Source organism: Tenrec ecaudatus, chromosome 1, assembly GCF_050624435.1.
Source record: "Tenrec ecaudatus isolate mTenEca1 chromosome 1, mTenEca1.hap1, whole genome shotgun sequence".
Lineage (NCBI taxonomy): Eukaryota > Metazoa > Chordata > Mammalia > Afrosoricida > Tenrecidae > Tenrec > Tenrec ecaudatus.
Window position 1 is genome coordinate 64,614,767 of NC_134530.1, and position 17,334 is coordinate 64,632,100.

The window sequence follows — 17,334 nt, forward strand, 5'->3', positions numbered from 1 at the left end:
GGGGTCACCTGATTCATAACAGTAGCAAAAATGACAGTTATGAAGTAGCAACGAAAATAATTGTATGGTTGGGGGGGCATCACAATATGAGGAACTGTTAAAGGGTCGCGGCACTAGGAAGGTTGATAACCACTGCATCTAGCCCATTTGGGTTTAGATTTGATGCAGTAGAAACGAGGCATTGAAGGTGAGACGTGACATGACTAAAGTGGAGTTTTAAGATTACATCTAAAGGGGGAAAGATGTGTTAGATTTAGAAGAGTTTGAAGTCGCCAGAAGGAGAACGGACTTACTGATAGTACAAAAATAAAGGATGGCATGTTTTTAAGAGGCTCACGAGGCCTGGGAGACTCACTGCAGTGGAAAAATGAAGATAGAGAGGGATAAGGAGAGCATGTGAGGACATTCAAACTTGTGGTTCGTTCCTGGATTTAGGTTTTTTAAAAAGATATTCAAATTTGTTTTGTACCTTATTTTTCTTGGTTTATTAATAACAAAGCAAGGACACAATCTTTTTAAGGAGGGAGGTTCATTTTGTTGTTTGGTTTCACTTTTCCATTGTGATTTAGCAGTAAACAGCAAATTGGTTTTCCATTTCAACTGTCCATGCACCTTTTATCTCGTGACATTGATTGCAGTCACCCCTAACAGTGTAACAGCCCTCTTCCCCTCTTCTTCCTGGGCTTAGTATTCTCCTTTCTCTGCCTGAGCCCTTTCTGCCTGTGGTCTTTGTCCCTGACAAATGCTGTCCTATTGATCTCACATGTTGATTCATCTAAGGAATATGAACCTCACTGATGTTATTGCTCACCTCCTAGGGACCAGTCTGTTGCTTGGTTGAAAGTTGAGGGGATAGCAGTTAGTTTTGGGTTTGAAGAGTGACGAAGGGCCATAGACTGAGGCCTGTATCTTTTGTGATTTTGAGTTTTGTCTCACAGTTTTCCTCCACCCCGCACCATCCATTGGGATTCCTTTCAGACTGGTTAGGAGTTGTAGCCAGATAACATGTAGTTCTTTTGGTTTCAGAGTTGTGGAGACAGAGGGTCATGTGATATATGAGTCTTTTGAACCGAATGTTTCCTCCTGTCCTTGATTTTCTTCACTCCTCTGCATGTCCAGTGGGGAGCTGTTCACCAAAGTCGGATTATAGAACATTGTTTTTGTGGACTATGTTATGTCAATTATCCTTGCTGCCCCTAAGTGCCCTTCCCCCAAGGGCCTAAGGCCCTAGGCCCAGTGACTCAGTCTCAGAAGGTGTTTGATTATCATTCAAATTTTCATAATTTTGCCCCCCGTGTGCATATTTGTAGCACATATGAAGGAGCTGTGGAAAATTTATATAAACTTTAATACAGTTTTTCTATAAACTTTTAAAATGGTTTCATATAGGGTACAAATAATTTATTTTTAATATTTCTTTCAACCAGTGTGTAAAGTTTGCAGGGAACTAGATTATAGGAAATGCGATTTGATGCCTTAACATCAAGGTTTGGAAAACTGGTCTGTGGGTCAAAAAACTGTCTGTTTTTATAAGTAAAGATTTATTGAAACACAGGCCCGTTCATGTACGATCTCTGCCTGGTTTTTTGGTAGAGTTAAGTAGTGGCAGATACTGTGCATCTCGTAAAGCTGAGTGTTACCCACCTGATTCTTAGAGACAGTGTTTGCTTACCCCTGCTCTACACTAATCAAGTGCTTCAGGCTATTAACCATTAAATATCATTTAATTTAACTCTTGTTTTACCAGTGATGAATCTAATACCAGCTTAGTAATGGTTCCAAGGTCTTTGCTTCATTAAGCTAATTGTAATTTGAACCCAAGTGTCATGGCTGTGATTACTAGTTCCACTGTGTACATAGTTCCCATTGGTAGACACTGATGAACCACGTTCTCATTTGAATCATCTTGGTGGTATATTGTTACTCTCATATTTATTTATTCACATACAAGTGTGATTTAAATAGATTTTCTCATGAATTGAATTAATGGGAAAAATTTTAAATTTCATATCAACACATTTTAAATTTTGATAATTAGCACACATCATAAAATCAAATTGAAAAAAAAAGATACACCCTGGCCTTATCATAATTAACCTCTAAACCAATAATACTTTGTTTTGAAAGTGACAGAATTAAAGGGAATCTTTAGAGTTAGCTTTGAAAAGGTACTAGTGAATCACTGGATGTGTTAATTGGAACTTAAAATCAGCATATGCTCTTAAATTAACAAAACTCCACACATTTGTTCTCTACTTCATTTGAGGCCAGTGAAAGAGTTTAATTAACTTAAGCAGCAGTGGGAAATAAAAGCACTTTGTATGTTGGCACCTGTGGGTATCCAAGTAATGGATGTGTGTAATGGGAAACCCAGACACGATCAATTAAGATTAATTGACTAGGTCAGCTGCAAACCAAAATCCAGAACCCCAATGTATTTTAAAAGCTAATTGTCTTAGAAATTTGTTAAGTCTAGAAGGCAGAACTATGGAAGATAGATGAGGCTTTTTACTCTCATAACGACTTGCCATCTTAGAAACCCCCAGGGTCAGTTCTACCTGTCCTGTAGGGTTGTTGTGAGTTGGGATCGACTCAATGGCAGTGATATTGGAGAAGGCAGGAAAGGCTCATGGAATCAAGAGTTCTAAATTGTGGATCTTTGGGTTACACAGAATTGAATGAGAGTACATTGCTGTTGGTTTTTTGTTGTTTTTGCTGTTGGGTTTTAGTAAAGGTTATAGATTTAGCAACAACCTAGTGTCAAGTGTGTATTTTTAGGATTTTTTATTGGAAGGGGAAATCTTTCAAAGAGCAAAGTTTTCCACATATAAAATAAAGAATAAGAATGTTTTGAACATGAAGCAATCATGTTATTTTTGAAGAGCCAAGAAATAACTCAGCAGAGTTCTCAGCACAGTAAAGGTCAGGTTTCAGTCTAGAAGAGCATCATTTAATGTGGTAGTAGCTGCTGTAACAAATGCTTGTTTCTTCTTGATGAGTAAGGAGAAGACAAACAGGACCTAATTTACTCACCCTTCTTCCACTGCTGGGAATTGACCCAATCACTAGTATAAATGATAAACAGAGCAAATGCATTTAAACAGGACCCAATGGGAATTCATTTGGGGACTAGAAGAAAAGTAAACAACATTGTAGACATTCCAGGTGGTTAAATAAGAAATATGATTGATCCTGAACAAGGAATTATAATTCCAAAATGATAATTAGATTTACAATAAAAATCTGCATGATTTTATTGTAGTTGTCCTTATATAAGAATGAGATGTGCATTTAAAAAACACATTAAAGGTAGAAGGGCTACATGAGGAAATTAAGGATTTGCCTATTTAAATATTTTATCTCCTAAAGCAAAACTCTGTTAAATAACTTTGAAGAGGCATCTTCCCAGTACCACTGAACATTGACCAATTCTTTTTGACTTGTTGCTGTGTAGTCCTTAGTCCTTCCATCATCTTTTGATCTAAATCAGTGTTAGAGGTATTATTATTTTCCTACAACCTTATTTCTTTACATCTTATTATTGATCTCTACCGTGTAGTTATCTATCTTGCAGGCATTGAATAAAATCTTAAAAACTCCTAAGTCACAATATCATACTAGATACTGGGTGTTTTTTGTTGTTGTTGTTGTGGTTGATGTTTGAAGGCATACAGAACAGCACAACACACTTTGTTTAAACTATATACATATTTGTAGTTGTTTCTTAGTGCCATGGACCATCACAACTCATAGCCACCCCTTGTGCAAAGAGCAAACCGCTGGGCTCTCATCATGTGCCATCTGATGGTTATGTTTGAGCACATTATTGCAGCTGCTGTGCTACTTACCTCATTGAACTTTGTCTTTTTTGCTGATCCTCTGTTACCAAGCATGATCTCCTTTTCCAGAGACTGGTCTTTCTTGATAACATGTCTAAAGTACCGTATATATTAGTGTATAAGCAGAGTTTTTCAGCATATTTTTAATGCAGTTTTTGTGGTAAATTTAGGTGCCTTGGCTGATAGTCTGGTTGTTGTATACTGGAGTCTATGTGATATATGAGGCAAAAGTCTTGTCATCCTAGTTTAAGGAGTAGTCTGGCTGTATTTCCTTCAAGACAGATTTGTTTGTTCTTCAGGCATTTCATGGCACTTTCAATAATTTTTGCCAACACTGAAATTCAGAGGCATCACCTCTTTGGTCTTATTTATTCAAAGCCCAACCTTTTTTTTTTTTTAAAACATTTTATTAGGGGCTCATACAACTCTTATCACAATCCATACATATACATAATCAATTGTATATCAAAGCTCAACTTTTACTTGCATATGAGACTATTGAAAATACTGGGGTTTAGGTCAAGTTCATCTTCGGTCCTCAAAGTAAGTTCACCTTTGTGTGATTAGTCTTTTAGTAGACTCAGAAAGTGATAAGAAACTAAAAGAACAAATAGACTTATATTCTTAGAAACGCCCTAAATTTGAGGTTCCAACACTGCTGTGCTTCATCTCTGCCATGCTTACTTGGACTATACTCACTTCATAGAGTTTCTAATGGTTGCTTTGGTTGAGGGATAGGTTGGGGGGTTGGTGGCTCAGTGTAGTTACATTTTGACATGATTGCTTTCCTTAGAGGACTTGAGGTATCATAAGGAAGTTCATTGTATATTTGCGCAGTCAAAATTAAAACACATAAATAGAAAGACCAGCCAATACAAGCTACTAGTTCAAAGGGAAAAATAGACAATTGTCCCTTTAAAAATATTAACAAAATGCTGTGTTATAAACTAATCCAGAGTTTTCATATATTTTTTTCCCTCTCATCATTTTAGATTAATAATTTTTCACTTGAAATGTATATAGAGTATTGAAATGTGCCTTTTTGAAGTATAAGAGCTTCCCTATAGAAATGATATGCAATTAGTTTTTCATTTTGCTTATTACTGCCTCTTTACAAGGTGTCTTCAAAAGACTCATGGAAGTACCTATTATGGGAAACAACTGCATATGGATTTCATTTTTTTTTGTACTCAAACTCGTGTCTGAGTAAGGTCTAGTTTGAGGCACTAAGAAAAGTAACATCAGGTTGTAAAAGTCCCTGTCAGAGCAACAGGAATTCTGCTGAAATTGAAGCAAAAATAAACATCGAATCACTAGTGATGCTTGGGTGGAAGAACAGTGAACGCAGTAATGCTAATGATAGTACCCAAAGAAGTCAGCAGTTTACAATGATTGACTCGTTTTAAGAAAGGCACAAGACAGTGTTGAAGATGAAGTCTGCATTGGCAAGTCAGTTTTCGAGGAAGAGATTTAAGTTTGTGCCTAACTGAACTGGACTGATGATTAACAGCAGAGAAACTATCGCCAGCATTTCAGTTGGTTCAGCTTACAAATTTCTGGTTGGTCAATTGAAAGTTGAGCAAGCTTTCCACTTGAGTGCCAAAACTCATGTGTGCAGATCAACTGCAGACAAAAGAGCAGAGCTTCCAAAGGAACTCTTAAATAAGTGAAACCAAGAGCCTGACCTATTTCTTAGAAGGATGATAATAGGAGATTAAACATGGTCTTACCAGCATGATCCTGAAGACAAAGTACAGTCAAAGCAATGACCACCACGAGGTGAAAGCAAAAAGGGAGTGGTCAAGAGCAAAGGTCCTGGCAACAGTTTTAGGTTTGTTTTTTTAAGGAATACGCAAGGCCTTTTTCTTATTAGATTTCAGGAGGACCAAAGAATGACCACATCTACTTATTATAAAAGAGTGGAGAAAGCTTTAGCTGAAAAATCATGACAGTATGCTCTTGTTCATTCCTCTCACTAAACTCAGAGTTTCCATGAGAAACTGTTAGGCATCTGTCTGTCAGCCCTGATTTGGTTCCTTTTGTTTCCTAATCTCATAAATGGCACACATTTTCTGTAGTTAATAATATAAAAAAGTCTACATTGCCATTATTGAATTCCCAGGACCCTCAGTCTTGAGGGTTGGACTGGTGGCACATCTCATTGCTTAACAAAGTAGCTTGACCTAGATGGAGTTTAGGCTGCGAAATAGTCTATACTTCAATTTTTATGTATTTATGCACAAACTTTTTTAATGACCCCCTCATAGGTTACACTGTCTCCAGTGTGTCACATTGGTTTTTTTTAAAGCTTAGAAAAGAGAATTTTATATAAGATTCGCTTTTTAAAATGAACTTCTTAAGACTGTACTTTCAGGGATCATTTCTATAGTTCGTTTCTAGAGAAGCTTCTCTGATCATGTAGAGAGAGCACTGAAAACCTCGAGGAGGCGGTGCACGGCATTCTCTCCTGAGCCTGAAGCCAGCCCTGGTGCTGCTTTACTGCAGCTGCCATTTGCCATTGATGATCGTTCTTATCTGCCTTTGTGGGGAGTGAGAGGGAGAGAATGCAGTCTGAGTGGGAAATAAAATAAATAAATAAAATGAACCTCGTAAGAGGATTTAACTTGATCCAGCACCTATGTAGGAGAGTAAATCAGGAAATATTGTTGCTAGAGTTCCTACATGCACAGGTGTATTTCAAACAAAATGTCTCTGTGATCAGTGGATGGCTACAGTTCTCTCATTAGGGTGCCTCTTAAAAAGATCCAGTGAAATGGTGGCTTCTTAGGGATCTGCTAGGGTAGTTGAATTGAAGGCAGAGAGATCAGTATGGAAGGTAACGGTAACAAGACTTCCAAGGGATAGTCCTGATAAGATTTTCTCAAAGGACAGGAGATGAGTATGGGGGCTCACTCACTAGGGAACAATATTTAAGAAAATTGGCAATAGCATTGGTGGGGAAACTTGCCTCTACGACTGTTTTCATTAGGACAAGTTCCTCCTCATTCTTCGTGGATAGCAAGGGCTTCCCTACAAGAACTACTGCCTTACGGCCCTACAGAAATCCTTCAGACTACTTTTTGTTGCCCAAACTCCACAAACATTGCATAGGAACTTGATTTGAGGCCCTAAGGTGCTAACACTGCCCTTTTTATGGGGCTCAAATCAAAGAACCCAGAATTTATTGTGGAAGAATTCAAGAGATAAAAAAATGTCACCTTCAGAAGAGTATAGCCCTAGATGGGGAAGATATGTTGAGGGAAACAGTAGCTTCACATTTGGATATTTTTGTTTAATAAAGGCTTCTATGATATTCTAGCTGAACTTTTTATTATGTTTCAGGGATACTGTGTAAAGTGCTGAATTTTGACAAAATGTACATACAGCTTTGCCTATATGCATTTTATAGACTAGCAGAGAAGACAGGTGCTAATAAATTAGTTGCTCACTAATAATCAGGTCAAATAATTTGTTGATTGGTCATAGAGGTCACTGAACCACTTTATCTTTATGCGAGAGGAGGTTTCAAAAAGTTCTTGGAAAAAAGTATAAAGGAAAGTGGAACTTTTTGGAAGCACCTCATATAAAACAATTATTTTATATTTTATCAAGTACTGGGTCTTGGGAACTATTATTTTTCTCTGAGAATCTCAAAACCTTAATTATTGATATCAATCATACCCGTCTTTTTAATATTAAGATTGCCCGGAAGTTTTGTCTTAAGAGAAGAGGTTGGCTTCACCCAGGGTTTCTGGTCCAGTAGATCTGGGGTAAAGCCTGAGAACTTGGATTTTCATTATGTTTCCAGAGATAGTGCTCCTAGTGGTCCAGATATTACACGAAGAACCACGGTAAACCATGTTCTTTAAGTAAATTGGAGGCGATGCTGGCTGTTATGGTCTACCTAACCACCCCACTTTGAAATACTCCAAGAGGTCACAGTTTCCCGTTTTCAATAAAACTGTTGTTAGCTCCTGTGGAGTCCATTCTGACTTATAGCAACCACATTTTGGGCACAATTGGTCAATAGACTTTTCTTGCCTGTAAGAAAAAGGATCACTAGACCTTTTCTTTCATGATTCATCTGGATCGGTTTAAGCCCCTAACCCTTAATCTTAGCAGCAGAGCACAAAATGTTTGTGTCCCCTGGGAGCCCCAGAATACTGTTAAAACCTATTTCTTCCCTAAGACATAAAAGCATGTTTGCACCTAGCATTTTATAATCCTATTTTTTCTTGGCAATGTTCAGATTTATATTAGGTTAAATTCAGAGAGAGAAATTACCATCGCTGGGTTATAGGCAAACATGACAGCTATGGGAAGGGACAGTCAAGAACCAAATTGTTCACCTAAGAGTGCATAATTGCAGTGAGAGACTATATACAGCCCCCCATTGAAACTGCGTAGTGTTTTGAGTTTAAACGGCTGCGTACCTTATTTGCCCTAAGGATTATCCCTGTTTTGTACTTTGGAAGCCTGGTATAGTTGCTATTTATAATCTGACATGAAATAGATTATGTTCTTCATACTCTATTCACTAAGGTAAGGTGGAGATAAAATATAAATAAGAAAAAGGGTCTTGGGCGGTTTTCTTGTTTGAGTAGTATAGAAAAAAGAGAGTTTACCCAGAGCATTTTAATGGTCTGAATGAAATAGATGTGTTTCATAATATGATTGATGTTTTGTTCAAAAATATTTTCTTCAATTATATTAAATAAAAATATAAATTAATACTGGATAGGGTCAACTGTGTTTTAACCTAGTGACCTAGTCCTTATAAAAATGAAAAAGATGATACTTCATATGAAAGTAACTAAAAGTTCTTAGCGTAATTTGACTCATGTATGTGGTAGTAATACTCATAATTTTTCAAAAGGCTCTCTAAAATTTGTATTGAGACTACAGTGGAACTTCCTTACAGTGTCTATGACTTCTCTGTATATTTTCTTATAGGAAATGCTTGTGACCTAAGTCAGCCATTAGCCAGTAGAAGAAAATTATGATGTCTCTCTGTCCTTATTAATTGTAGTTAGAAAATCCCATTAAAAAGTTTCACATTATATAACACTCTATAAGAAAGTCACCATTTTCCTTTTGACTTAGTCATCTCATTTTTGTTAGATTGCAAAAGTCGACTGCAAGGAAATACTAGACCTCATATGTAATCTGGAATCTGAAGGTCAAGATAACACAGCATTTGTTCTTTGTACAACTTACCTTACCCAGCAGCTCCAAACTGCAAGCGTGTATTGTTCTTGGTAAGTATATTTAGTTTGTAGTCCCTTTATTTATTAGCACATCGTGTAACAATTTGGCTTTATGTAAAACATTCTTTGGTTTCAAATGTAAAGTAAAGCAAATTAAATGATTATGTGTAAAATCTTGCTAACAAGTTAGCCATTTACTTAAAAACATTATTGATTGAGTTCCTCTTGAGTTATTCTATAGGGCAGTCTGTCTTGTTTAAAGATGAAATTATGGCACTATGGAATGGAGTAAATTGGTATTTGTTGTTCTCCATTATATCCATCAGTATCTCATCTCCTTGTTTGGAAATCCACTAATGAAGGGGTAAATTATGTAGGTTTATAGGTCAAACTTGCTCCAGGAAGTTCTCTCTTGCAGCTTTGAATTGCCTGATTTATGTTTTAATCTGGTTTATATCTTACTGGTCTACAAAGCGTTTTATTGCGAAATTGGAAGCTGTCAGTGTAACCCATGGTTTTGTTTTGTATTTCCTTTTAACTGTGTAGGATGTAGTAAAATGCAGCACTGTAAATGCAGATTAATGGTGTGGATGATGTTAAAGAAAAAGAAGGGTGATCGTTGTACACACCAGAGTGCGTAATACTGTCAAGTGTAAGAGCGGCATCTAGATGGTATTGTTGCTGTATGCCTTCAAGTTGATTCCAACTCTGCAACCCTAGACCACAATGTAGAACCACCCGATCGGATTTACTAAGCTATAATCTTTTAAGGAGTGGCCAGGATGGCAGGACTTCCCCTTACATACTTTGAACATATGGTCAGGAGAGACTAATCCCTGGAGAAGGACATCATGTTTGCTGAAGTGGGGAAGGGGGGTCAAAAAAGAGGAAGGCCCTTGATGAGATGGCTGGAAGCTGCATCAGTGGGCTCAGGCATGGGAACTTTGGGAGGATGGTACAGACCACATAGTGTTTTTAGTTTGGGTGTGCATAGGGTCACTGTGGGTCAAAGCTGGCTCAATGGCACCTAACAATAAGTGAAAAGAGTTGTTACAGAGCAGCATAGTTTTTGGTCGCAAAACCCAACAATAGAAATATCTTTTCATGTATTTGAGGTCTAGAGATTAAAGATGTGTTTGTTTGAGGAACAGACTCCAAGTTATCTTTTTACATTTAAATTAATATCTTTGCCCATTTACTTTTTTGTGTTCTTACAATCTGTTTTATCTGATGAAGTTAAACATTGCTTATAAATTAGAAGTATGTGTCAGTTACAATTAGATTTTCAATACAAAGAATAAATTTAAATCGTACATGAAATGTGTTATAGATTATAAAGGGACTTTAAAAATATAGTCATATAGTCTTTTCGACCTTTCTTCCCTTTGTTACCTGATAATTTTACCGCCTTTACTCAGCTACCATTAGCTCTAACTAGGATGTTAATGGCTCTGGGATTACTGCTGCTCTCCCCCAGTAGGAAGGGATTAGCTGGGATAGCCCCCTTTGGGCCCCTGAGAAGTATAAGGGAAAGAAGATCTTAGTCCCTGCATGCATTGTTAAAAGTAGAGCTTTTTCCAAACAATTCAAAGAGGAAGAAAAACAGTCTAAAATAGTATTTGGGAAGCATTTTAACTTTCTACTGTTTTAAGGCTTTTTTAATGGCCAGTTTGGGGGGTGGGGTGAGGTTGTGGCATTCCTGTATGAGAGTTAAGAGATACGAGGATAAAAGCAATCATGCATTTGACTAAGGAAAAGGAGTTCTCTTAGTACAGGGTAAATTTTGTGTGTGTGTGTGTGTGTGTGTGTGTGTGTGTGTGTGGTGCTGAAGGTTTCTTTTGTTTAAAACAGTAACTACATTGGGTTTAGGGATGAGGCCCCTAGAAGTAGTATTCCAGTTATAAAAGGTTTTAGGTTTTTTTAAATACCAATTTAATTTTTCAGTTGAAATTTTAAAAAAATTTCATTCTAGTTGAGGTATGACCACAAAAGTCACACTTATTTTGAACCATATATGTTAGAATTTATTTTATTTCCTTCAGAGATACTTACAAATCACAGTAAAATTTCCTATTGTTAGGAGTCGGCATATTTTTCATCAAAGTGTCTGTTGCTTACTTTACTCATTAAAGGTTGGACCCAAAATATTTTTGGCTAGCTGCAAAAATCTGTCACTTATCGTGTAAGTGAGTAAGATAACTACTTTGAATGGGATGGTATACATATAGATGTGTAATTACTACTTTACAGAAATAAAATCAGATATTTGATCTTTGGTAGGCTGGCCTGTGGCTTTCTATAGCTTCGCTAAGCTTAAATGCATATGTTAGATGTTTGTGTTCCTTCTGATATAGTTATATGCCAGTTTTCAATCTCACCCACTGGGAGGTCTGATGTTGCAGTGGGTTACTTCTTGAGCTACTAACTATAAGGCCAGCAGTTGGAATCCACCAACCACTCTGCAGAAGAAAGATGTGACTTTCTACTCCCATAAAGAGTCACAGTCTCTGAACCCCATAGGGCAGTTTCCACTCAGCCCTATAGAGTTGCGGTGAGTCGGAACAGACTCAGTGGCAGTGATTTTTCTTTGGTTCTTGCCACTCGACTGTGAGAACCAAGGTCATGCATCTTACCTTATTGCCACTTGCATCTCCTGCACCTAATGAAGACTAGGTTTACCCATGTATGTGTAATTGAATTGTGTAGCCACTTCATTGTGGTAGCCGGATTGTCATTCCTACTTCCACAAAGTAATCTTTGCCCCATGTCTACGATGCATAAATTCTGTATCTCAGTATGACATTAAATTAACTGGACCTCATGAGCCTCCTGCTATGTGAGAACAGAGTGGTTTAAGGTTCTTACTTTATATCTACAATCTTGCTAAGGTAATGCTTCCTACAATTAATAGCACTACATGTCTTTTCTAATTTCCTGACTTTGGGAAATTAGTTGATTTGATCTAGGCAGTGGGCTAATTTAGGAGTACAATAAATCACCAGAACACTGGCATGTCCACACATTGGAATTGTTTCCAGTATGTGTTTTCATGGCTATGGTGTAGTGACCTAACCACAAGTTCTGTGATTCAAACCACTAGGTGCTCTAAGGCTGGAAAATTAGTAACTGTCTGTCCCTGTAAAGACTTATAACCTCAGAATTTTAAGGGTTCACCATGAGTCGGAATCAACTCTTAGAATTTCAATCTTTGAAGAAAATCTTATATATTCCCTTTTGAGAACCCAGTTCTTTAAGAATATAATGAAATTATTATGTTATTTTCAGTCTGTTATTAAAAAGATACTTTTGTTTTTTCAGCTTTAGATTTATGCCTCCTAGAATAATCTGCTTGTGTTAAAATAAAGGATATCAGTGTTCTAAAATTGGCTTGTGAAAATGATATGGTTATGTTTTATGAAAATCATTTAACAAATATTCCGTAACCTTTGAAGGTATACAGAAAGGATTTCTCCCTCGCCCCCCCTTGCCCCCCCAAATTTAAGTGCTAGCCCTTTCTTTAGTTTTGGTAGTACCTTCCCTTGCATTTACATTGTGTTAGAACTTAGCATTTCTGCCCTGGGTGCTTCCAAATTTCTACTGCTTTTTACTTGAGGATTTTCTCACTCCTACTGAATATTTTACTTATTTATTTTTTTCCAGCTTAAGAGTTTCCATCATGAGCCGTTGTTGGACCTCTTGTATTGTCACCAATTCCAAGAGTGTATTTTTAGTCATTTTATTAGTAATATTTAAACATTCCAAAATAAAGACCTAATAAGCAGGGTACTATTGTTTCAGAACTAGAAGTAGCTCAATAGATCAGCAGAGAAAAGTATATACCATTAAATATGCGTTTGTACATATTTTGTTAACACTCTGATGATTCCTGCCCACTAGGGTAGAGTTTTAATTCAGTCAGTATAATTAACAGTGTAGAGAAAATGTGAGCCTTTTCGAATAAGATGTCCTCTAAGATTTAGAGAATGTACAGTTAGTGTTACGGAACTAGTCTGTTGCTGTTTTTGGTTTGTTTTTCCTAACCCCAGACAGAGAAGTGTCTGGAATGTCCAGAAAGTGTGGAAAGCTATTATGAATATAAACAATTCTCCCCTCCCCATCCCAGTTTTTATTTGTTCATCTGTGCTTGTTTTTACAAACTCCCTCAAAAACAAGAGGTAGGGTAAGTGCATATACTAGTTGCTTTAATAGCATGATCTTTCTTTCTCTAGGGAACTGACTCTCTTTTGGAGTAAGTTGCAAAGACGGATGGACTCTTCTTTAGACACCTTTTTGGAGCGCTGTCGACAGTTTGGTGTCATAGCCAAAACACAGCAGCATTTATTTTGCCTGATTAGAGTTGTACAAACTGAAGTAAGTAATTTATACCTTTTATGCTAGTGGTGTCTGGGGAGATAACTTCCCAGCCAACTTTTTTATACGTAAGGGAAAATTAGAAATAATGGCATTTACTAAGATTTGGAAGCAAATCTATTTAGCTGTTTCTGAAGGTTGTGCTTTTAGGAACTCATTATCTCTCGGGTTGGGGAATAGTTACTTGAAATGACAGACCATTTCCACCTCTTCTCTTCCCATCCCCTTTCTACCAGGGGAAGGAAACGCATATGTGTCTTGGCTGTCACCTCAACTACTCCATATGAGGATTGCAATCCAAAAGATTGCTGCCATAATGTCACAGGAAGCGTTTCTTCCTCAAATATCCATCTTCTAACTCTCCATGGGTCTACAGGAAATAGTAGTCCCCTGTCTCTTGAACCCTTCTCTAACGATTCCACATGCTTCGATGCTCTCCAATTTATACTACATTAAAATGAGTTTTTGACATCGTTGAGGGACTTAAAATTGTGTTCCTTTTAAGCATTCCATAAGTTAAGGAATAAGGTAAATCTGAAGGGACGAGATCAGGGCTGTGGCGTGGATGGGGTACGGTTTCCCAATGTATGTAGACAGTATCCAAGGATTGTTAATACTAATGTTGAGACATATTTGCATCAATGATTACCTCCACTCCTGCCTTTACTGTCATTTTCCATGTCCTATACGTTATTTGAAATCTATGATTTCATCTCTAGTGAAAATAATGGGTATAATAAATAACAGAAATAAATTGGGTGTCATTTGCTTCTAATCACTGAATGATTCATTTCCTATCCCAGAATGCAAATATTCAAGTAATTACCAAGCCTGCTTAATTATTTTAAATAGTTTTACAACTAGCCCATAAAAAGTTTGTTCGCTCACATGTCAAGCACATCATGGCAGAGTTCTTCGTGCATGCTACCACAGATGGAAAGCAGAGCACCAGCTGGGCTCAGTTGTGGTGTTGTGTGGAGGCTCATTCTTGTAGACAGGTGGTAGTGACTTGTGATCGTCAGACTAACACAGGCCGTAGCTTTCTCGCCGACCCGCTTCAGCTCCCGGAAGCCCCTGTCATTATTAGCCTTCGTTTGCAAGTCAGCAAGGACACGGAAATCCTTCTTGCACTTTGCTTATGACTTGGCATATATTCTGACCATTTGCCCTACATGGAAAGGGCATGGTGGTTAGGTTAGACCCACCTGTATAGTCTAACCTATTTTAAGATCAAGTTTTGGGACCTTAGTTACATTGGCAAGATCCCTGGCGCCCTATAATCAAACATAATCCCAAGAGGGATACCTCATCCTTTGTACCAATTGTGCTTACAGTTGAGATTACCTAGGAGCACTGGAAGTCGTTTTAGATTTTTGCCTACCACAGGACTCACAAGGAATGGGGAAACTGCTAAAGGACTAGGGAAAATGGGTTTTCAGCACCAACCAAGGATGTTCCTAGCTGTAGAAACAGGACGTATCTCCCTTGAATCCCCAATCTAGGGTACTTTCTACTGTAATGAAATTGAAGAAATATGATTGGTAGGAGGACATAGGAAGATGGATGAGTAGTGTAGAATCTCCAATTGAAATGCACCTTTCCCTCCCCTCCCACCCCCTTTTGAGAGATAATCTAGCCTCCATCACTTAGTCTTTGGTTCTAATGTAGGATGTATCCCATAATAGTTGTTGCATAAAAGAAAAAGAAGGTTCTCCCTCTCTCTTAGGTAGATATATTGTCCAAGTAGACAGTCCAGAGTTGATTTAGCCACTGTAAAAAAAGGGGGGTGGCACCTACCTCCTCTGATTTCACAAAGGTGCAAGAGAATCCCCATGATCAGCATTTGCTGCCCACAGCCAAATCCTGTGAGGCTGAGATCAGACATCCTCTCACCTGCCAGCCCCTTTTACCAATTCTGACACCAGCCACACCTCCCTACACACTCGCTTCTTCTCACATGGGCTTGGTAACTAATTGCAATGTCCACAAAACTCACAAACCATACTCAATATTATGGGCTGTATTAGGGAAGTTAATAGGTTACAATTCTGAACGCTAAATGTTCAGGATATAGTTCTTTGATCAGGACAGCCTCTTCTGGTTCCCAGCCGCTTGGCCTGGCCTCAAGCCCTCTCAGGCACTCTTACCAAGCTCTTTTAGCACTTCCTTGCCATAAGCCTCAGTCCATAAGTACTTGGCTCTAGCTCCAGCTGCGTGGTTCAATAAACGCCTCAGTTAAGCCTGAAGACCCTGGACTACTTTGTAGTGGGCCAGGAAGCCCAGCACACTCTTCCATGCACTGGCTGTTGGTTCTGTTACTGCTGCTTCTCTGGTGTCTCCATCACAGCTTTCTATCTCTGGATCAAGGAGATTTACTGTGTGGAATTGTGGGTCCCAAAGGACACACCCTACCCCTGACTCTAAGTCTTTCTTGATGATAGGTTCCTCCTTCCTTCTTCTGAGATGGCTCATCTAATACCCAGCAAAAGAGAAAATTGACCACCCCCATGTTAGAATTCCAAATTTTTACAGTCACAATTAACCCGGTTAATAATCACTCACTGAATCATAGAATTCGTCAGCATCTTCCCCCACTTTCTCTTAGACCCCTAAGGCAAAAGGCATTGGTGGGAGTTAGCAAAAACTCTAACTTAAGAACCATATCGTTAGTCACTGTACCCCCACAGCGCTACATATAAAAAAGAAACAGGCTCCTCCTACCTGCCGTCAACACATACTTCCGTCTCACAATCAAAGAACTGTTACAGAGCCAGTGATCTATCTCCATCCCATATATCAGGAGGAAGAGGGTAAAGCCGCAGCATACCGCACCTCTTCTCCACTCCAGCACATACAACAAACACTTTAGAGAAACTTCTGAATATGTTACATTCCCAAAACTCATGCATCATGGCCTCACATCAAGCTGCAACAGAGGCTAGGAAATAATATTCTTTCTTTTTTTTTGTTGAAATAATATTATTTCAAATGACTATGGCCAGGTAAAAATCATTGTAGAAGAGGCAAGGATTATTGGGAGACAACTAGCCACCAATCTTACTAGTGAGCATTCGGGCTCTTGCAGAAGGCATATCATGTAATGGAGAGGGCCTTGTAATGGCACCTCTATTTTCTGCCTTTCAAAAAATTAAACCGGACTCTCTTACAAGTTATTAAACTCTGATTTCATAACTTGAGAGTCATAAATGGAAAGGGTAACATTGAGATTCACGGTATTTCCCTAGATTTTAAAATAATAGAATAAGGAGCTCTGGTAGAGTAGTGTGTGTGTGTTGTTGCTAACCATAAGGTCGGTGGTTTGAACCCTCCAGTTGCACCACAGGAGAAAGAAGAGACTGTCCACTCCTGTAAAGCTTGAATCCAAAGGTTTGGGGAATTGGGGGGGGGGGGGCATCCTAATCAGAATCCATAAGATAGTAATGAGTTGGTTTTTGTTTTAAGATAAAAGGAAAGCAAATGGTCACATTTGAGACATCTAGTTTATTCGACCATTGTGCCCTTTTTGATAGTATACCACCACCTCCACCAGATTATTTATTCAGCTTTGTCTCGGTAGTAAAAACACTGAAAAGTAGAAGATAGAGGTAAATAGCAAAAACAGCCCCTTTTTGCTAATTTGGTTGAGATGGTCATGTTTGTGAAATCATTAAGAACACTTTTCAAGAAAATAATTGGTAATATTATACATTCTGAGCAGATGTGCCACGAGGTTAATAACTAAGCCAACAACAAAAACAAACCTGCTACCATCACATCAAATCTGACTCATGGGGTTTCCGAGAGTGTAAGTCTTTCCAGGAGAAGACAGCCTCATTTTCACCCCACAGAGTGGCTGAGGGGTTGGAATTACCATCCTGGCAGTTAGAAACCCAAAGCCTTGTATTATTTTTTTTTTT

The 17,334-nt window shown here is 38.1% G+C and overlaps 1 protein-coding gene and 1 non-coding gene across 2 annotated transcripts in view; both read left to right on the plus strand.

The window, feature by feature from the left end:
* The window catches only part of RLF (RLF zinc finger), a 69,552-nt gene that overhangs the window by 44,856 nt on the left and 7,362 nt on the right, over positions 1-17,334 (plus strand). The window contains exons 6-7 of the mRNA XM_075554403.1: positions 8,961-9,097; positions 13,276-13,417. Of these exons, the coding sequence (XP_075410518.1) occupies positions 8,961-9,097; positions 13,276-13,417 (279 nt within the window). The remainder of the gene's footprint in view (positions 1-8,960; positions 9,098-13,275; positions 13,418-17,334) is intronic.
* LOC142438097 (small nucleolar RNA U3) lies at positions 6,198-6,419 on the plus strand. The gene has a single exon (XR_012782544.1). It is a non-coding gene; the product is annotated as a small nucleolar RNA U3 (small nucleolar RNA).